The sequence below is a fragment of the Carex rostrata genome, chromosome 23 (genome assembly GCF_964058835.1).
Source record: "Carex rostrata chromosome 23, lpCarRost1.2, whole genome shotgun sequence".
NCBI classification, from domain to species: domain Eukaryota; kingdom Viridiplantae; phylum Streptophyta; class Magnoliopsida; order Poales; family Cyperaceae; genus Carex; species Carex rostrata.
The window spans coordinates 1,505,772-1,526,439 of NC_135940.1; the positions used below are offsets into that span (position 1 = coordinate 1,505,772).

The window sequence follows — 20,668 nt, forward strand, 5'->3', positions numbered from 1 at the left end:
GCTGAAATACGTCAGCCGGTCGCTGATACTTTTTCTGCGACCATTTTTTTTCGTCGCTGTTTTTCTTGCTGACGTCATGAAAAAGTTTCTGCGATGACAAAAAACGGTCGCTGAAACTTAATAACGGTCTCTGAAAGTTTTTTCTGACGTCAGAAAAGAATTTCTGCGACCAACAAAACGTTCGAAAAACGGTCGCTGACATAATATTCCGGTCGCAGATACCTTATTTTAGGTTTTTGATATTTGTTTTTGTTATTTATATTTGCACCATTTAATTAATTGATATTACACGTACCAACAGAAACATCGTAACAATCGCATATAACATACATCATAACATAAGCATGCAAATCACATATAACATAAAGATCAAGAAACTGTATATCATCTCATCAAACATAAATATCCGAGTAACTCAAACAGTAAACAGTACCATAAAGAATAAACAGTATCATCTAATAAGATATAAATATATAAAAAACCTAAGCAGTGCCATCGCCAGCGACATCTGAGTAATGCCCCTCGTCATCATCGCCGTCATCATCCTCATCATCCTGCGCAGGCATCGAGGCCGGCTGCGTACCCGAACCTCCCTGTAAGGTTTTAAGAAAGTATTTTAGATAATTATGATTTAGGGTTTAGAGTTCACAATTAAAAAAACATACTGAAATATCAAATTTCGTACCGAAGAAGCTCTGAACCGAGCCTCCAACCGAGCCTCCACCTGAGCCTCGATGCGAGCCTCCACCTGAGCCTCGATGCGAGCCTCCATCTTATCAAGTAACCGGGAAGATATCCTCTCAACATCTTCTTCTGTGAGATGCGTCGATGGCGGCATAGAAGAATATGACTGTGACGAGTGCGACCGAGCACTGCTAGACCCACCAGAGCGAAACATGCCTCTCGAAGTGCCTGAAACATGAAAAGTAAGGCAATTAGAATCAAACCTTCTTAACTATTGTTTTGTACTATTATCTTTTGCCATTTGTTTGGTCACAAATGTCAATAGCAGAAACTATTATCTTTTGCCATTTATAAAATTAATGCATGCCCTTTTAATTATAAGGCTGATTTCAAACAGTAGCCTCAAAGACTTTGTTTGACCGTTTACCATGGTCTTCACATACTAAAGTTTGCTACAAATAATTAGAAGTATTCAGCTTTTGGAATCATTGTTTTTGGTTTGTCAGAACTTACTATTAATCACTAACTAATTTAGAGAGAGAGATACCTTGCTGTCGCTTGCTTGTCAATTTGTGAATATTTGTTGGAATTGAATTAAGGGAATTCGTTGCTCTTCTAGCTATTAAAGGAAAAGAAAAGTAAAAGAAAGATTTTCAAATAACCACAATTTCAAAATCTATTGAAAAAAAATTGTACATTTGAATCATCTACAACACTAAACGGTTCAGCTGTACATACCTCCTTGTGTGGAAAGACGTGGCACCCAACCGAAATTCTGAATTATTGAGGGAGCTAACAGTAGTCTACAATCATAAATATGGACAAAAATTAAATAAGATACTAAATTAGCTTAATTCTATTAAAATTAAATAATTCTAATATGTAGGAATTAAGCCTAAATTGGCCTCAATTAGTTCAAATAGCCCTCTCTATTTGGATTGTTGGAATAGAATTACAATAATCCTAAATTTGTTCAAATAACCCTCTCAATTAGCTTAATTCTGTGCTAACTAAATTTGGCCACAATTTGTTCAAATTAAGCCTAAATTGGGATTGTTGGACTTCTATAATTACCCCTACACAAATTTATCAGATTCTTTGAATAGAATTAAGAGTGACTTCATTTACATGGCAGCAACGGAGGCAAAGTAGAAATCAAGAAATCAGTTCAAATCAGAAAAAATCGAGAAATAAAAAAAAACCGAGAAATTACTAAACCATTATCTAAGCAGCTATAAATTCAAAACAGAGATGAATGCCATACCTTCAAAGAGGAGCTAAACGAAGAAGAAACCCAAAAAATGCCGATTGTTCCTTGTATTCGGTGAAGAGACAGTGAGGGAAAGGGGCACGAGAGGGTTGCAACAGAGAGGGCTCGGTGGAGAGACAGCGAGTTTTGGATGGTTTTGGTCGCAACAGGGAGCAGCGGTAGAGAAGAACGATCAGCAGCGGAGGTTTCGGGTTAAGCGGCGCGAGGGGAGAGATGGGTTCTGGAGCGATGGCGCGGTTTTTTTTTTTACGCGAAAACTTTCAGCGACCGGCGAAGGGCCCGGTCGCAGTTACGGGTCGCTGATGCAAGTGGTCGCACGCTGAAAATTGAATTTCTTTTTTTTTTCAGAGAAAATGATTTTCAGCTACCGGCGAATGGCCCGGTCGCAGATACCGGTCGGTGATGCTCCTTTCTGCTGTAGTGACTATATATATAAAAAAAATCAGATCATTTGTTTGAAATTGACACAAATATTAAAGGGAGTCACTGAATTTTCAAATTGATCCGATCGAGAGATTCTGATTGAACGGCCTTGATTTCAAACTAAAATTTTACGCTATGTATTGAAATATTTGTACTTTCAATTCTGTCAGCCCTCCATTAACTTCTGCACTTCATTATTATTTCGCCTCTGTTGTATAGTATTATAGTATCAAATTTTTCTTTCTAGAGTATAACTGAAAAATATGGTTTGCATGTAATAATTATTACCTAATCTTAGATTAGACGATGTTTCCGCCTATTTTGTGCAGAACTATTGTTTTGTAGATTCATTAGCAATATTATCCTTTAATTTTTCTTTAGAATATATTATATCCATCTAATTAAGAAACTATAAATATACTCACACGACGAAACGAATAAACCTTCTTTTGTTTTTTTTCTTTGTTTTTTTTTATTTTAGAAAAGATAGGAAGAACCATAATTCCGATATAGAAAGTGATGCACCCCGTCTCTCTATGAGATATGAAGAGATATATGTGTCAAATTTCGTAAAAAAAATATTACAAATAATATATATTTTTTTTAAATCATGGGTTGGAGGTCAAGCCACTTATTTCAGAACTCTTATTTCAGAAGTTCGAAAAAAAAATATTTTATGTACAAGCATGCGTATTGTGCATTTATCAAATTATTTAATTTGTAGACTAACAAAAAAGTTTCTTGATAAAACAATGAAATTTAGATATATCGTCCATCATTTAGATAAACAACATGTCAAAAAAAAAACACTCAAATTGAATAGTCTGGGTTTTCAAATCAATTACTGAATGACTAAATAATATTTAAAGAATAATTATATGAACCCCCCCACTCCCATCCCCCCATTTTCCCCGCACTCTCTCTCTTCCTTAACTGTCATATATCCCCCACTAATTTCGTTAAAAGTTTCCTTTTATCCCCGCATTAAATTAGACTGTCATTTAATACCAATTCCCGCATTAATTATGCCTTCCTCTAATAACAATTCCCGCATTAATTCCTTTAAAACAATATTCGCATTAATTATACTGTTATCTAATAACAATCCCCGATAATAAATACTTATCTGTTAATTGATGTTCAAAAAAGTATTTATCATTATTTTTGAGAAGTATTTACCCTTGCAACATAGAGTATTTATCCATGTAACATAGAATATTTATCATTATGTCTGAGAGTATTTATCATTAATGTTTTACTGAAAGTTGCAAGTATACCTGAGAAGTATTTATCTATGTAACATAAAGTATTTATCCATATAATGTAAAGTATTTATCTATGTAACATAAAATATTTATCATTATATCTCAGAGTATTTATCATTGGGGTGAGGGGATTGTTTATTTAATGGTCTCCAGTTGTGCGGGGACGATTCAAAAAAAAAAAGAAATTTTGTGCGGGGACAATTAATAGATTAATTTATTCTTTCATAAATAGAGATTATTGCATAGGGTTTAGTACCTGATAAATTCAAGTTAAATACTTTGATGCTTCAAGTTAAATACCCGCAGTTTTTTAAACGCTCGTTAATGATTGAGCGGTCCCTCTATGTTTTTTTTGGCAGTATCTGCGGGGATAAATGCGGGGTGGAGGCTGCGGGGATTGTTATCAGCGTCCATATTTAAATCAAGTAAAATTTCAATAATGTTTTTTATTGTTTATAAAAATGTGGAGATTTAACCTACCAACTTCTATTTTATTGGCCATAAAAGACTAATCAAGTTTTTGAACACACAATCTTCTACACGGACGATGTTGCTCTTTGTATCAAATATTGATTCTTCAAAATTTGAATAATGTCAAAACAATATTATCTAAAAGAGTATTTTTCCTAAGGGTTTTTCTAAAAAGTTAAAAGAATATTTTTAAATTTTATGATGAAAAGAATTGGGAACCGTAAAAAACATGCATGAAGTACTAACTGCACGCCAGAAACGTAAATGTACTGATAGTCTAATTAATAGCATCCCATTTCATTTTATACTTTTAACCCTCTACAGTTCCCTGAGATGGTACTATTAAAGGGCATATTTGGAAAAAAAAACAAAATGCATTTAAAAAAAAAAAAAACAAGTTGAATTTTGGAATAACGTAATCATTGACATCATGTCAAATTGTCGCACGAAATTATTGAGACTTTGTCATTCAGAGCATGTCAAAACCAGATATAAGAAGTATTTTTATAGACAAAGTCATCACTTGTGCTTTTCACAAATATCAAATCATAAATGTGTTTTGTCTAGTGTATTAATGGTCGGGCGGGTACAGGTACCCCGGGTATACCTGGGTACGGGTACGGGTATGACGGGTACTAGGGTATACGAGTATGGGTATGTCAGGTATTTTTTTTCAAAAACCATACCCTACCCGTCCTATACCTGTACCCGTGTACCCTTGACGGGTAGGGCAGTCCGGATACGGGTAGGGCGGGTACGGGTAATTTTTTTTTGCTGTTTTTTTCTTATTTTTTTGTTTCTGTTTTTTTGTTGATTTTTTTTTTAACAGTGTCGTATAAATGTTATTACGTATTTATAATTCGACTTTTAAAATATGAATAATTCAATATCAAATAGTGTGTATATATATACATAAAATTATCAAGTCACATCTTTATAATTCCTAAATAATTAAAATTTGTAACTTATATATATAAATTATTCTTGCCAAAATTTGTATGTTTAGTCGGCTAAATACAAATGTATTTATTTATTTCTTTACACGAGTCATTTTATTTTATTTTTAAATTCTCATTCTAATTATTATTGCAAAATCGGATCCGTCTCGTTCTCCCCTTTCCGAAAAGTCGAAGAACGCGTGAATCCGACACTCGTAGCCAAAGTTATAGATGTTTGAAGTTTTTTCTTACGGTAGAACTTTGAAAATTCATAACTAATTGTAGAAAAATCCAAATAAATTGAAATTTGTGTCAATTCTGTGTATTTTTTTAATGTTATAATAAAAAGTGTTATGCAATTCTAGTGTATCACATTTGTGTCAATTAGTGATATTTGACAAATTATTTAGTTTCACTAAAACTAATATTTGAGTTTATTTTTGTTATCTTTTTTCTTCTACTCTTAAACTCAACATTTTCATTACTTAATTTGAAAATTGTCAAATATCACTTAATATTTAATCAAATAAATTCAAAACAAAATATTAGCAAAACAATTAATTTCCATCATTGAAGAGAGCAAAGACAGAGATTCAAGCATAAAAGTGATTTTTTCATTTGAGAATTAGAATATTAAACTATTTTCAGATTAGGACAATTGATTTTGTCTAAAAGAACTATTTTATAGATCAAAAGTTGATCAATTTCTAATATATTTTTTAATTTTAGGATATTTTTTTCTGTTTTTTTAACAGTGTCGTATAAATATTATTACGTGTTTATAATTCGACTTTTAAAATCTGAATAGTTCAATACTTCAATATCAAATAGTGTGTATATATATACATAAAATTATCAAGTCACATCTTTATAATTCCTAAATAAATAAAATTTGTAACTTATATATAAAAATTATTCTTGCGAAAATTTGTATGTTTATTCGGCTAAGTACAAATGTGTTTATTTATTTCTTTACACGAGTCATTTTATTTTATTTTCAAATTCTCATTCTAACTATATAGTTTCATAATTTATTTATATCTTGAAATTTTTAGTTTACATTTTAAATTGATAATATATTTTCTAAACGTTCATTTTAAATTGATAATATATTTTGTAAACGTTCATTTATTTTTAATAGGTTAAATAAAATATAAATAAAAAATATCTTAAATCAATTACTTTAAAACAATAAAATATAAATTAAAAATCTAATCTATTTAAAATAAATCTAACATTTTTAAAAATAAATCTAACCTATTCAACATAAATCTAACATATTCAAAATTAAATCTAACCTATTCAACATAAATCTAACATATTAAAAAATAGATGTAACATTTTCAAAAATAAATCTAATCTATTTAAAAATAAATCTAACATTTTTAAAATAAAATCTAATGTAACATATTCACAAAAATAAATCTAACATCTTTTTTTAACCTATTAAATATAAATCCGAATTTCAAAAATAAAATCTAACCTATTAAAAACAAATCTAATTACTTCACATATTCAAAAATATAAATTAAAAAACCAATTTTTTTAACCTATTAAAAATGAATCTAACATATAAAATCAAAAAACAGAAATTAAAAAACAGAAATTAAAAAACAGAATTTAAAAAACAGAATTTAAAAAACAGAAATTAAAACAGAATTTAAAAAACAGAAATTAAAAAACAGAAATTAAAAAACAGAATTTAAAAAACAGAATTGAAAAAACAGAAATTAAAACAGAATTTAAAAAACAGAAATTAAAAAACAGAAATTAAAAAACAGAAATTAAAAAACAGAATTTAAAAAACAGAATTTAAAAAACAGAAATTAAAACAGAATTTAAAAAACAGAATTTAAAAAACAGAATTAAAAAAACAGAAATTAGAAAACAAAAATTAGAAAACAAAAATAAAAAAACAGATTTAAAAAACAGAAAAAAAAACCGAATTTAAATGGGTTGGGGGGAATTTTGAAAATTTTGAAATTTTGAATTTAAACGGGTACGGGTACCCGTGTAGGGTACAACGGGTAAATGGGTACGGGTACCCGGGTAGGGTACAATGGGTAAACCGGTACGGGCACGGGTACACGGGTACGGCTATGGTCGGTCCGGGTATGGTCGGGTATTTATCCAAAAAATCGAGTCCGGCCCTTTTTTTGCCCGTACCCATGTACCGGAGTACCCGACCTATACCCGGGCTCGGGCACGGGTACACGGGCGGGCAGGGTGAGGATGCCCTAGGCGGGCAAAACTAATCCTCTAGTTTTGTCCATGCAAAAGAGGAATTCACATCCTCTGAGATATCTTATATTTTGCGTGACTTTTTGGAAAATCTCAACCGTTGCAATACATTATGCGCAAATCTCAAAGCTCAAATAATACTGGCCCCCTACGTCACCTCCGAATAGGCACCAGACACGTCGGTCACACAAAATTTGAGATATCTCAGAGGATACGCACTCGCAAAAGAGCACCTTGTGGTGCCTCAACTTCGATTTGTCCGGAATGAAATGACATAACACACACTTGTTAAAATATACAAAAGTTATTAAAAAAATTTTTGGCTAATTCTAAGATGAAATTTATTTTATTATTTAGTAAAGTTGAAGTCAATGTATTCAACTGAGTTAATATCTCTTAGTATTTATATTTATATTTCAAACATGTGAAATTTTACACGGATGATAATAGTGTATTCATTACTAGACTAAAAGTTTATTATTTAGTAAATTTGGCCGCGTTGCAGACTTTATTGCCGGAGAGGATAAATCACAAACAAAACAAAACACAAAAAGAGGTGAGAATAAGTATTGTTTTAAAATTATTTTTATTGTTACATCATGTAGTCGTCAATTTAGAATTTTAGATAGCTGTCGGAGAGGTTCCTTTAAAGAAAAAATCAAGTCATGTTTCTTTCAAAATCGAACTCAAGTCACAAAACACTAATTATCTCGTAGGATCTTCTGTGACATTGATCCTAGTGGCTCAGTATTTAAAAAAAGAAAAGAAAAGAAAATAACATATATTAATCGTACTAGATATTTATGCAAATTATTGTTTAACATGAATATCATCATTTTGTAGAAGGGGGGATTTTCTTTTACGGTACTTCTAACCATTAATCTTGTTCTATCTATGAACCGAATAAGAAGTTGGAAAATATGAGAAATTAAGATGATAACATAGTTAATATGTTATAAATATTGACAAAATGTTAAAATTGGAATGAAGTGCTAAAAGAATGATAGTTCTCGAATTTATGTACATGTTCACTCGGAAAGTGTTTGTACTTCTAAAATTGAATGATAGTTCTCGAATTTATCTATTTTGAAGAAATTTTTTGTTTCGGACTTTAAAGACGCGCTTAAGTTTTTTTAATTCTAAAAAAATATCTCGATGACAATACATTTAGTGCTCGAAATTAAGGATAAAAATATTATAAAATATATTCCTCAAATTATTACTACTGGTGTCCACGATAATATCTCGTCAGTAATAATTCTATATACAGAAATACTTATTTCTATGACGTACCGATGATATTAGTTTATTTTATCTTCATCCAGGTAAAATTCTCCTCTATATTTCTTTAGTATTTTGTATAAAGTTTTTACTTATTTATTCTTCAATTTGTTCGGTGGGAGGTAGCCAAAACTTAAACTAAATAAAAAACAAATCAAATTAAACTCATCTTAACCTAACAAAATCTGAGTCCGTGTCCCAGCAAGTACCTGAGGTGCAAATGAAAAAAATGAATGGTCCAAATTAATTTCAGTCGAGTCGAGTCAAACTTAATTCAGTATCTATTAGAACTAGAAGTCTGCTTTGAAATTCCTCAAATAGCTCGAACTCGCTCATTAATTTCCCCTAGACCAAACATACGGTTTTCCATAAAAAATAAACAAATTTTAATCTGAATAATTCCCACTTGAATGTCTCCTAACTGTATACAAGTAAACTCGAACACAGTCAACTTAAGAACACTCGACCTTGAAAGAGAAAATAGAAAAACGGATGGTTCAGATTAGATTCACTTCGCCCCTCCGTTGACACGTGCTCCAATTCCCCGGGGCCACAACAGTGCCACCTTATAATTATTTTTGGACAAAGATTTTAACAAATAAGATTTGGCTTCATGCAGCGTTTCTTCGTTCTAATGTCTCTGCGGTCTGCGCCACATAAAACTTCTCCGTTAAATTCTTTACCCTTATTTTGTGGGGAGTGGGGAGTGTCCGACGCTCATCGGACCACTTTTGTGTTCAATGAGTTCTCTTCACCGTCGAATTTGCTTTAGGATTCGTGCCCGCAATTTAGTATCTGCTTTAAAATCCGTACACACGAATTCTAAGACAGATCTGACGGTGAGAGAACCCATCGAACACAAAAGTGGTCCGATGGCCATCGGACAGCCCCCTCTTCCTATTTTGTGATGGTCCTCCAGTTCAAGACTATTTAGCTGAGCGCATAACTGCTGCTATTTGGGTCCCGACAGCAGTGGTTCGAATTCGTCGGTTTACAAATATATTGTGCTCCTCGTCTAGATTAACATTTATATCTCCATTTATTTCCTGAGGCGGTGAGGCCACTCCCTCGTATCCTCTGAGATATCTCATATTTTGCGTGACTTTTTGTAACTCAACCGTTGCAAATTTGCAATACATTCTGCGCGAATCTCAAAGCTCAAATAATACTGGTCCCTACGTCACCCCCGAATAGGCACCGGACACGTCAGTCACGCAAAATATGAGATATCTGATACGCACTCGCCACTCACTCGGTCATTCTCACCGTGATTTGTGGAGGACCGTAACATTTTATTAAATTCCTACAATACCCCTGAGTGTGTGTACTAACTACACTGTAGGCTACTGATTAAGCTGGCAGCCTGGCAAGCAGTTCGTTACAGTCTTACAGCACTCTACGAACTGCTTCAGTGATTCTTCCTCGCTATTTATATTTTCAATTTCAGCCGTTTATATTTCAGATGGATACGTATCAACGGTTTTAGTGTCTCCACGTCTCAGCTACTTGGGTCTAGGTACAGTTAAATTTGACCGGTGAAAAGAACTTTCAGAAAGATCACAGTACCTTTGCAAATCATCCTTTCTCCAACGTGTCGAATTATGATTTGTTTGCTAGCTGTATACTGTTAAAAAAGAATTGGGAATACGTGTTAAAGTGATAGCAGTATAAAATTAAAAAAAACTGTATAAAATTCATTCTAAATTTGAAATCCACCGCTCCGGAAATTTTTTATACGTAGAAATTAAATAAAAGAAAGAGAGAAAAACATAATATTATATTTTTAATTAGTAAAAAGATTGATAAGATTTCTATCGATTTTAAAAATAAAAAAAGTTTGAATCGGTAGAAATTCTACCTATCCTAACTAGTTTGTCTTTTTAAAATTTTTTTTTCTAGTAAAATATAAAAAGATTTCACGAAAATAGATTATTATAAAATTTAAATATAATAGAAACATTATATCTATTTTTAAAAAACTTTTTATATTTTATTATAAATTTAATATAATAATTCTCTCTATCTATACATCAGATTAAAAAAAATTAAGTTTAAATCGGTAAATTTTCTACCAATTCAAACTTTTTAATTTTCAAAATCAGTAGAACTTCTACCGATCTTTCTACAAATAAAAAACATAATGTACTCTTTTTGTTTTTCTCTCTTTCATTTTTTTTAATTTCTACCGATAAAAAATTTCCCCCACCCCCAACAAAAAAAAAAGAAAAAAAAATTCGAATTATGATTTGCTTTGCTGTTATCACCTTATTATATAGGTATTATGGAATCGAAATCTTAAGTTATATTCATTGATTGCAACTAAAATCTTCGATTTCATGATTTTCATGGACAACTGTCAACTGAGCTTATACTACTCATTTTGTTTGACCTTGTAATTAAGTAAATAACTGCTTTGGAAGATCAAGCAACACAATTGTTGATATATATTTATCGATTTTATGTGCCAATTAGAAATGAAAGAAAGGGTGTAGGACATATCAAAAAGAGAACTGGACAATGGTTTATTTAAAAATCTCTATAAAAATTAAAAATTGAGCAGTCCAATGCTTCATAACCCACTACACGAGTGCTGCATAATCATTGTATTAGCAAATCAAGAGAGAGTAAAAGGAAGAATAAACGAGAATAACGAAGCAACTGCCTTAAATTCCCCTCGCCTCGACTAATTCACCCATTTCCCTCCCTTTTCCTCTGAGCCCTTTTCTTCCTCTTTCTCCCGCTTAAACCCTACAGGCCTACACCAAACGAAAATCCCCAAAACCCCAAACCCTTTCAAATCGCCATGAAAAATCCGGACGATCCAACTTCTACTTGGCCACCTCAACCCAAATCGACGAACAGCACTAAGCACTCTCAAAAGCTGACGTCACGCACATGCCGGCGGATCCGGATCCATTACTCCGACCCGGACGCTACCGACACCTCCTCCAGCGAGACTGAGCAGACCTCTACTCCTCACATGCGCCGTCATGTGATTCAGATCGACGTTCCGGGAATTCTTGCCGGACGCAAGAAAAAATCTCGGTTTAGGAGACTTAAACAGTTAGCTCCAGTGACTGCTGCTCCTTTGGTAGGGCCTGGTGGTGAGCGGAGGTTTCGGGGCGTGAGGAGGAGGCCTTGGGGGAAGTATGCGGCTGAGATACGGGATCCGGGTCAGGGAAAGCGGCTCTGGATCGGCACCTTTGACACGGCTGAGGAGGCAGCGACAGCTTATGATTGGTTCGCAGTGAAGCTGCAGGGAGAGAAGGCGATCACTAATTTTCCTGTGAAACTGGTATTTCCAAACAATAAGGGGCCTACTAGAATCAGCGACAGAGACGCATTGGCTTCGCCAATCAAGAGTTCTTCGCCTGATTCGCCTTTGGTCTACGAGCCTGAACCCCTAGCACAGAGGTTGTGGAACTCGAAGTCCGTGGACCCAGTGTTGGGAGAAAATTGTGAGCTAATGAAAGGTGGAGCAGGGGACCCGCGCAAGTCTCCGGACTCGGTGTTGCCGTACTGTGTTGAACCGGACGTTCGGAGCTGGTGGGAGGAGGGGTTTTGCTGCGCGGTGGAATCACCTCTTCCGGTGGATTTAAGGGATTTTTACCTCCCGTTGCCAGATTTGTCGGAGGTGGACCTTGGAGAGTTTGACGCGAACCTCTTCTCTTTAGAGGTTGGTGCGAATTGACGGTTATGCCCCTCTTGGTTCAATTGGGTTTTTATGGATTGGTTCTGTGAAGGGAGTAAAGGTGACCTTTTTCCGGGTTATATTATTTATATGCTACTATTAATATATGGGGGAACATATATTATGTAACTAGTTAGTTATTAGTTGATAGTTAAGCGAGATCTTGTGCTTTGTCTCCAGTTCTCCACTCCCTCAGTTTTGTTTGTCATTTCTTGAAACTGAGCTTCCACTAGAGGGGATCAAGGAGGGGAGCTGGTTAGTTTTGTAAATTGGTTCTCTCCATTGTCAAATTCGGAGAGGATATATAAATATATTATTATTTATTAATTTATAGTCAAGTGTGATTAAGCTCAGTTGCCCTTCTCTTTCTGGTTTTTTCCTTATTTCATAAAATTTATTGTCTCCAGTTAAGGCTTAAAGTGCCTCCAGTTGTTGATTTTGAAAGAGGTAGGAAGGTGTCCTGTTAGCATAAAAAGGAGAGAACTAGTATTATATTTATTTGGTCTTTGCTTGTTGGTCACGTCTTGACTTTTGACGTGGAAAAAGGGCGGTGGTTTTCCTTTTCCCAACAAAATTTTAAGCGGCTCATATGAAAAGGGGAATATTTATTGTAGGCATGTGAGACAAATAAAGAACCCAAAATTTTATCGGCTGCAACAAATTAAAGTCTCTGCGCTTCTCTATGTTGTTTGTGAATTTTTCCTTTTTTTTGTAACAAACTGCACTTTTCGATTTCCAAGATTAAACATTTTGCAATCTGTCACAATTTATAACAACACCTTAGAACAAATATAAGAGTAAAAAAGAACAAAAAATATATGCTAGGGATTTTGAATTTGAGTTGCTAAATTTTATAAATTTAAAAGAAAATTTTATCATTCTTAATAAGTGCTACCTGGAGACACAGGCGGAAGGTAAGCCTATCAAGGGGTGGCTAAGCCACCCCCAATATTTTCAGTTTTTTTTATCAAGCATATAAAAATTAAACAAAAACTTCTATTTTATATATATTAGCTACCCCTATAATAATACAAAAGACTTAAAGGAATTGAATATAGGATGATATATTTTTTCATTTGCTAATTTTTCCAATAGTAAAACAGAAAAAAAAACTTAAAAAGGAAAGAAAACATACCTATTACAATATTGTCTTCATTAAGCATTTTGGAGAGGTCACCTTAACTATTTAATATTTTAGAAGGTATTATTGATTGTACCGGAAAACAAGAAAATTATTGGAGAGAGAAAAAAGTGATTAAGGGGTTTTTTAAAAAGGGAAAAAAAATCAAAATTATAAAAGGTGAAATTTAAATTGATGTGAAGAACGTAATATATTTTTCCTTTGAAATTAGAGTTTGTTTCTTATTTATCGACTATTTACAAATTTTTAAATTGTTGCTCACTGTAACTTTTAGATAAAGGTTAATTTTAATATTTTATTTTCATACAAGATTGACTATTAGATTTTTTTTTTGTAAAAATAAATAAATTATGATAAATATGATATGTATATGGAATTATAGAAGAACTTATTGAAATTTTGTATATAATTTAAATCCAAATAAAATTATGTTTAAAAGAAAGATCTTAGGCTCTTATTGTAAGATTAAGGAAAGCAAATAGTGAAGAAACAATACTATCTTGTGCTATATAATTTTGGGTTTTATAGAAGTATTTTAAATTTGATATTTATTTGATTAGCCCCCCCCCCTATAGTTGTAGTCGAGTTCCGCCCCTGTGGAGACACTGGAGAAAGCTGAACGTATCAAGTTTTTACGATGGGTACACTACATTTTTTGTATGGAATTTAGTGAGAAAAACAATATAGAGGTCAGTGATCTCTGATGCAGGTGGGCCCCACTTTCAGGGACACTCGGCAGATGTGGAAGGAGGCCAGGAGCTGATGTGGACACGTCAGCGTGAGGAGCGGGGTGACATATTATTTCTGCAGGATATTTTGTGACAGTAATATATGCAGCTTAGATGTGCTTAGTCTCTGTTTATTTATCGAGGAAGAGAGTTGGGTTTTTTTGAAGGTACGTCGATCCGAGTCGTCTTTTGGAAAATAAGATATTAGTTGAATTGGAAGCATGTTGTAATCGGGTGGGGTATAGCAGTTGACAGGGACCCTTTTAGACACCCTCAACTCAATAGGTCTGTCTTTTGGAAAATAAATTTAAGTAGTTTAATTTAAAATAAATATTACCAGTTCAACACAGAGGAATCATAATTAGTACATGAAACCATAGGAAATTAACTCAAACACATCTTTTGTTTCTTAAATTGATTGTCGACTTTGGTAAATATATGCTAGAATCTCATGCAACAGTGCGGTCCGGCCGTCCGGGCTTTGGATGATTTTGTAATTTTATTGTGTACCAGTATGCTTGTTCTTTATTTTCAGTTCATGATCCGACCTACTATATATGGAGAGTGCAAATCTGCTGGAATCCATAGGTATTTCAGGGACTCTAAAATTCCCAATCCAACAATCTATATATTCCGTGATTTGTGCATAAAATTCTGTCTACTTTGAGATTCATGTATGAAAAAATTTAAATGGTTGGATTTGGAATTTCAGGTCCTGAAATCCTTTGTGGATTTCAACAGATTTCAATTCATATATGGAACAATTAAGAATTGAGATGCTTGTTTGCATTTTAAATTTCATGTAGCGGGTATTGATAGGGGTGCAAACGGGTTGGATATTATCCGACCGTATCTGATTTTGTATCCGAAAATTTAATACTGATATCCGATATCCGAATATTCGTGCAAATACGGATATGAATATAATTTTGAATTTTAATTATCTGTATCCGAATAGTAGATATATATTATATAATTTAATATGTATTATGAATAAAATTATGTCATTAAGTATTCACTATTATAAAAAGCGGATATCCGTATCCGTATTCGGTTAACATCCGATCTGTATTTGTATCCGTCTAATATCCGATCCGTATCCGGAAAATAAAAACGGATACGGATTTGATTTTACCACTATCCGATCCGTATTCGATCTGTTCGTACCCCTAGGTATTGATCTGGCAGCTGTACCAGTGATAGTTAGTACCTTGGTTCTCCCAAAGGAGATATGAAATATATTATTGGCACAAATTTCTATTGAATTCATGAACCTGTGTTTTCTCTTTAGACGTTCTATTCTAAATTCTACAATCACTGCAATTTAAATTGCCTACCAGGACAAATTATCCCAACTGAAATAATCCTTTTTGACAAGTGTTATATACCTCAACTTTTGCTGTGCTGTTATCTCTCACTTGACTTTATCAATTATCAGTGAGGTATTGTTGAACAATAAATTGAGCTCTATAATGATTAAAGACATGAACAATATAATTGATATTTTTCCATGAAGTTGGAATACCAAAAGAACGGTTTTGTTTTTTAAGAGTACATTTATCATAGTAAATTATACAAGCACTGATACGGTGATGAGTTACCGACCGGTACACTCGGTATGAGCTTCTTTTCGCCTGTAGCCACTAGCTACAGCTGTGCTTTTCACCTTGTTTGACAGTGGTACAGACTGGTACAGACGTGTTCATTGGTTACATCTTGACAATCCTTCCCACTTACTCAGTGACTGGCACGGAACCGGTACAAGGTCCAGAAGTGTCATACCACTGCTGATCCTTTCGAGTTGCATCACTTGTCATATCTTTTACTCTTGATTCTTCAGCTTTTGTTTGCTTGTGGCCATCCATTATGACGTAGTTTTGTTCTGTTTAGATTTCCTTTCAGTTATGTACCAGTACCAGGGACTAAGTTTGCTGTTTAATTTTCTGTTATTTTTGTCCCTGTTTTAGTTTTATCTACTGAGTACTGCTTTTGTTTGTTTCTTAAAATATGTTGGCTTAAATTTTTTTTGTATGTATAATTGTATATAGATTTCCCTTTACGTCCTCCAATTTTAAAATTTCCATAACTACAGAAGTAAATGTATCGATAATAACTAGAGTAGAGCTGACATGAAGGATAAAAAGAATTCAACTTCATCAGCAGTAACAGATCACTGGATACTTCCAGTTTATGTACTGACCACTAGTCGTCACAATCCTATAATGTCCACAAAACCGATTGCACACAGATGGAAAGAATAACTCAGATAATGGATTTGGAAAATGGAGCCTCCAGTTTCTGTGAAATGGAGAGAGATGAGGGAAACAACAAATTCGAAATGTTTGATAAAAACTGATAGTGGCTATCAGATACATTACAAGTTTACAACTGTGTCAAAAAGGCACCTACAGCACTACGCATCCTACTAGACGTCCAATACAGCAGCTAAAAAAACTACCAACAGGAAAGAACCAGTAAACCACATAATCTAAAAAAGAAAAGAACTACAATAATCAACAGAATTTCCTCCATAAATTAGCTTCTTTGATGGCATGCTGTGCTATCCAATTCGGATCTGTTTCGCATCCATGCATCAAAAAGTATTCTGTTGCGACTTCGCCATAAGAACCAGCACACTGCAAATTAAGAACAAAGAACCCGGCCCATTGCATTCTTGAGTATCTTCTTTGGCATGCCCTCCACGAGTTTGGAAATGTGAAGATACTACGGCAAACAGAATTAAAGAGAAATTGGTTAAAGGTGTGTGTACAAAGATGAGAATCCAATAATATCCACCTGCATCTTCAAAAAGAAAGCAAAATCCCTCTGCTGTGCATGCGAGTTGGATGGACTCAAAGATTACCATACCGCAAAATGGTACGATACATCTCACTGATGCCTTTCTGAATTTTGAAAATTTACTTCAAAAGTTCACCAGAATATCTTTTATTTCACATTAATCTTTTTTTTTGAGAAGCACCGGGTAAGACCACTATCCGAAAAAAATTACACCACAATATCTTTTATTTCACAGAGTATCCGTATCCGAAAAATTATAATGGATACGAATACGGTAAGACCACTATCCGATCCGTATCCGACCATTTTACACCCCCTAAACCAGCTTCGGATTGAAGTGAGAGGGGTGGGGGGGTTACGTTCTCTATAAATTAAAATTTCATTATTAAATTTAATAAATTTTACACACACTGACAGGGGCGAACGCAGGATTTTTGTCAGGACGGGACAATAATCGGATGCAAATAGCTTATCGGGTACAATTCAACATAACAAAAAAAATACCAATCAATATAATAAAAATCCTAAATTTTGGTTCAACTTGGCAGTCTCTGCATTTGAATTAAAAATAAAATAAAATAAATAAAAACATTTTGGTTCAACTAATTTTTGCTATTTGGGATCAGCGCTTATTTGGGCTCCGCTAATTTGTTTCGCTCAGAGTTTATATGGGCTCCGTTCTGTCTATTAGAATTCTAGAATGGGCTACAGGGAGGCAATTTGAATTCCAGGGATAGACAAAGGTCCGAAAAGCATATTTTTAGCACTATTTTTAAAAATCCAGCGGGGGGTAGACCCCCCCTGTGCTACAGTGGATCCGCCCCTGCACACTGATACTTTTCATCTATTCTTATAAAGTATAATTATACTACGCTAATCCACTCATACAATTTTTTTGGCTCCGCCCATGCAATCAACTGATTGACACGTGCTGCAATGACAATACTTTTTTTTAAGCAATATTAAAATTACAAGCAATGATATTATAAAGCTAACAATTTAAAAGTTCATATTCTGAGCAGAAACTTTCTAAAATTTTCGAGGACTGAAGATGGTGCAAAAAAATAAAATAAAATAATATAATAATAATAATTGCATACCCAATTTAGAAGGGGACCGTTTGGGACATTAAAGCCCATTTGATCACTACTATGGTGCATTTGTGGTTCACAAAAAGAAGCCCTGGCGCAGAGCACATGACCAAATGAGCCTACTTAGGAGGTCACTAAAATCAACAGTTAAAATTATTGCAACACCTTTCCTCTCTCTTCTCTTGCCTAAATATAGATCCAACAAAACTTTGTCTGAATTTTTTTAAATGAAAGTTGAAGACACTTCCATAAATTCCATTGGTAAGGTCAAATAAGCTAAAATATTTATGAAACAGACAAGTGCTAAGGAACAAAAAGAAAAAGAAAAAGAGAACAGAGGGTTATAACAAATGATTTTAGATGGAATCTAATTCAGTTCTTTTATGTAACCGGAAGCGATAGTGATGACACTGAGATTTATAATCAACAAGATTTTAGAAAGGATTGAAAAGCAAACTAGAGTCCGATGGCATTAGATGAAGAATAGGGGAAGGGAAGTTTTGAAAAGTTGTATAATGAATTCTTCTCCCTGTATACACCTATCAATTTATCAAATCATAGAAGTTCAATTCCAAATCTAAATCTATTCTATTATTTTCTAATGAATTGAAATAAAAGGCAACTCAGAGAAAACTAGAGAATCATCTTCTCTTAGGACCGTTGTTTAAAAGACGTACGTAGAAGGAGGTCACTAAATCAACAGTTCCAATTATTGCAACACCTTTCCTCTCTTTTGCCTAAATATAGACCCAACAAAAATTTTGTCTGAATTTTTTTTCGTTTTTTTTTATGTAAGTTGAGAGGACACTTCTTTAAATTTTCATTAGTCAATTCAAATGAGCTAAAAAAGTTGACTAAGGAATAACAAAATCATAAAACAGAGAAGTGCTAACGGAAAAATTAAATAAAAGGAAGAACAGAGGGTTATAACAAATGATTTTAGATGGAATATAATTTAGTTCATTTTTGTAATCGGAAGCGATAGTGACGGCACTGAGATTTATAATCAACAATATTTTAGAAAGAATTGTAAAGCAAACTTATCAGATGATCAGATCATAGAAGTTCAATCCAATCTAAATCTATTCTATTCTTTTTCTTTTCTACTGAATTGAAATAAAAAGGCAAGTCAGAGGAAACTAGAGAATTATGCATTTAAAAAAAAATTCTAGTATATTTAAAAAAAAAAATTGATTTTTCTTGGAGATTTGGCTCCCAGCTCTTGGTTAATGTAATTGAACAAAATCAGTGTACAAGTACAACAAATCAAAAAGTATAAATCCTACATAAATTAAATTTTTATTGAATTCATTCTTCTTTGAATAATTTATACAACTGACATGATACTTTATTGATATTCTGGTTTCATCGTACCATACCAAGAAACTCTATGAATTCATATATCCGGACCGTCTGTTCCGGATTAACATGAATCCAAAGGGATTTCAACCCTCAATTGCTCAACATAGCTCGGAAATACGAAAAGGAGAAAGATTCAATTACTTGGGTTTAACAGATATGGGGTACTAGGCTTGACGCGAATATTAAAGGTACTCCATAAATTTCTAATTAGAACCGGATTGATTCGGATTCTGATCACATAGTTATAGTTTGAATTTAAACTAAAAATTGAAATTACAAATTAATAGGGTTATATACCGAAGGTCTCATGAAGTATTTGTTGAGTACAGGGCCGGGCCTAGTGTTGAAGACCTCCCGAACCCAACTATTCGGTTGGGCCTGAAATAGCATACAACGGCCCAATAAAAGCCTCCTAAAGCAAGTCCAGACTCCAGAGCGAGCTTGGGACGGTTAGTCATGGACGATTGACATAATCGTCCATAATGGACTGTTGAGGTTTAGTCGGCTGTCGGCAAGATGCCACGTAACCACTCTATGTAAGTTAAGGGTGATGGGTCGGCCTATATAAAGCCCCAATTCACACTACAGAGAAGAGTTGAGCCCTTGCTAATATTTTTTATCTTATCCGTTTAAAATCTAACGAATTGATCAGGACACTTTAATTGGAAATATTACTGCAAAAATAATTTATAAGGTGTAAGGAGGTGTGGCAAATAAGAAGGAAAAGACCATGGAAAAGGCATCTTTTGTCTAGTCAACTATATGGGAAGCTGTTATTTTAGGAAGGGAATTGGGGTTTAGGTTATGAACAGCCAACCAATTTATTAGCATTGAATCCAAAAAAAATAAGAGAATGAAAGCACATTAACATTACCATTCCGAGGGATCCATCTAATTTATTTGAACATGTAGTTTATGAGGTAATTAGGATTCTGATAATTCTTAGGATTTGTGCAGGTTGATACTGAAAATTAATAGAAGGAGAGCACATTAAGAGTACCATTCATCTAATTTATTTGAATATGTACTAGTTTATGAGGTAATTAGAATTCGGATAGTTCTTATGATTTGTGCAGGTTGCCTCACAATATCTAAACTTATTTTGTAGCATAATGGTGACATTATGTTTTAATGAATCATGTAAAGGCATTTCATTATTGCATCAAGTATTTTCTTAAGAAAAATTTCTTTATGAGTAGGTTACAGCCCTAGTTTCTACAAAACAATATTTCATTATTGCACTTATGTAAAATACATCATTTTTTAAAGGTGTGTAAAATACT

General features: G+C 33.5%; 1 protein-coding gene across 1 annotated transcript; it reads left to right on the forward strand.

Annotated features, from left to right (window-relative positions):
• Positions 1-11,257: 11,257 nt before the first annotated feature.
• LOC144574732 (ethylene-responsive transcription factor 1A-like) lies at positions 11,258-12,597 on the forward strand. The gene has a single exon (XM_078324774.1). It carries the CDS (start codon positions 11,377-11,379, stop codon positions 12,262-12,264), a length of 888 nt encoding a protein of 295 aa, XP_078180900.1. The 5' UTR covers positions 11,258-11,376; the 3' UTR covers positions 12,265-12,597.
• The last annotated feature ends 8,071 nt before the right edge of the window (positions 12,598-20,668 follow it).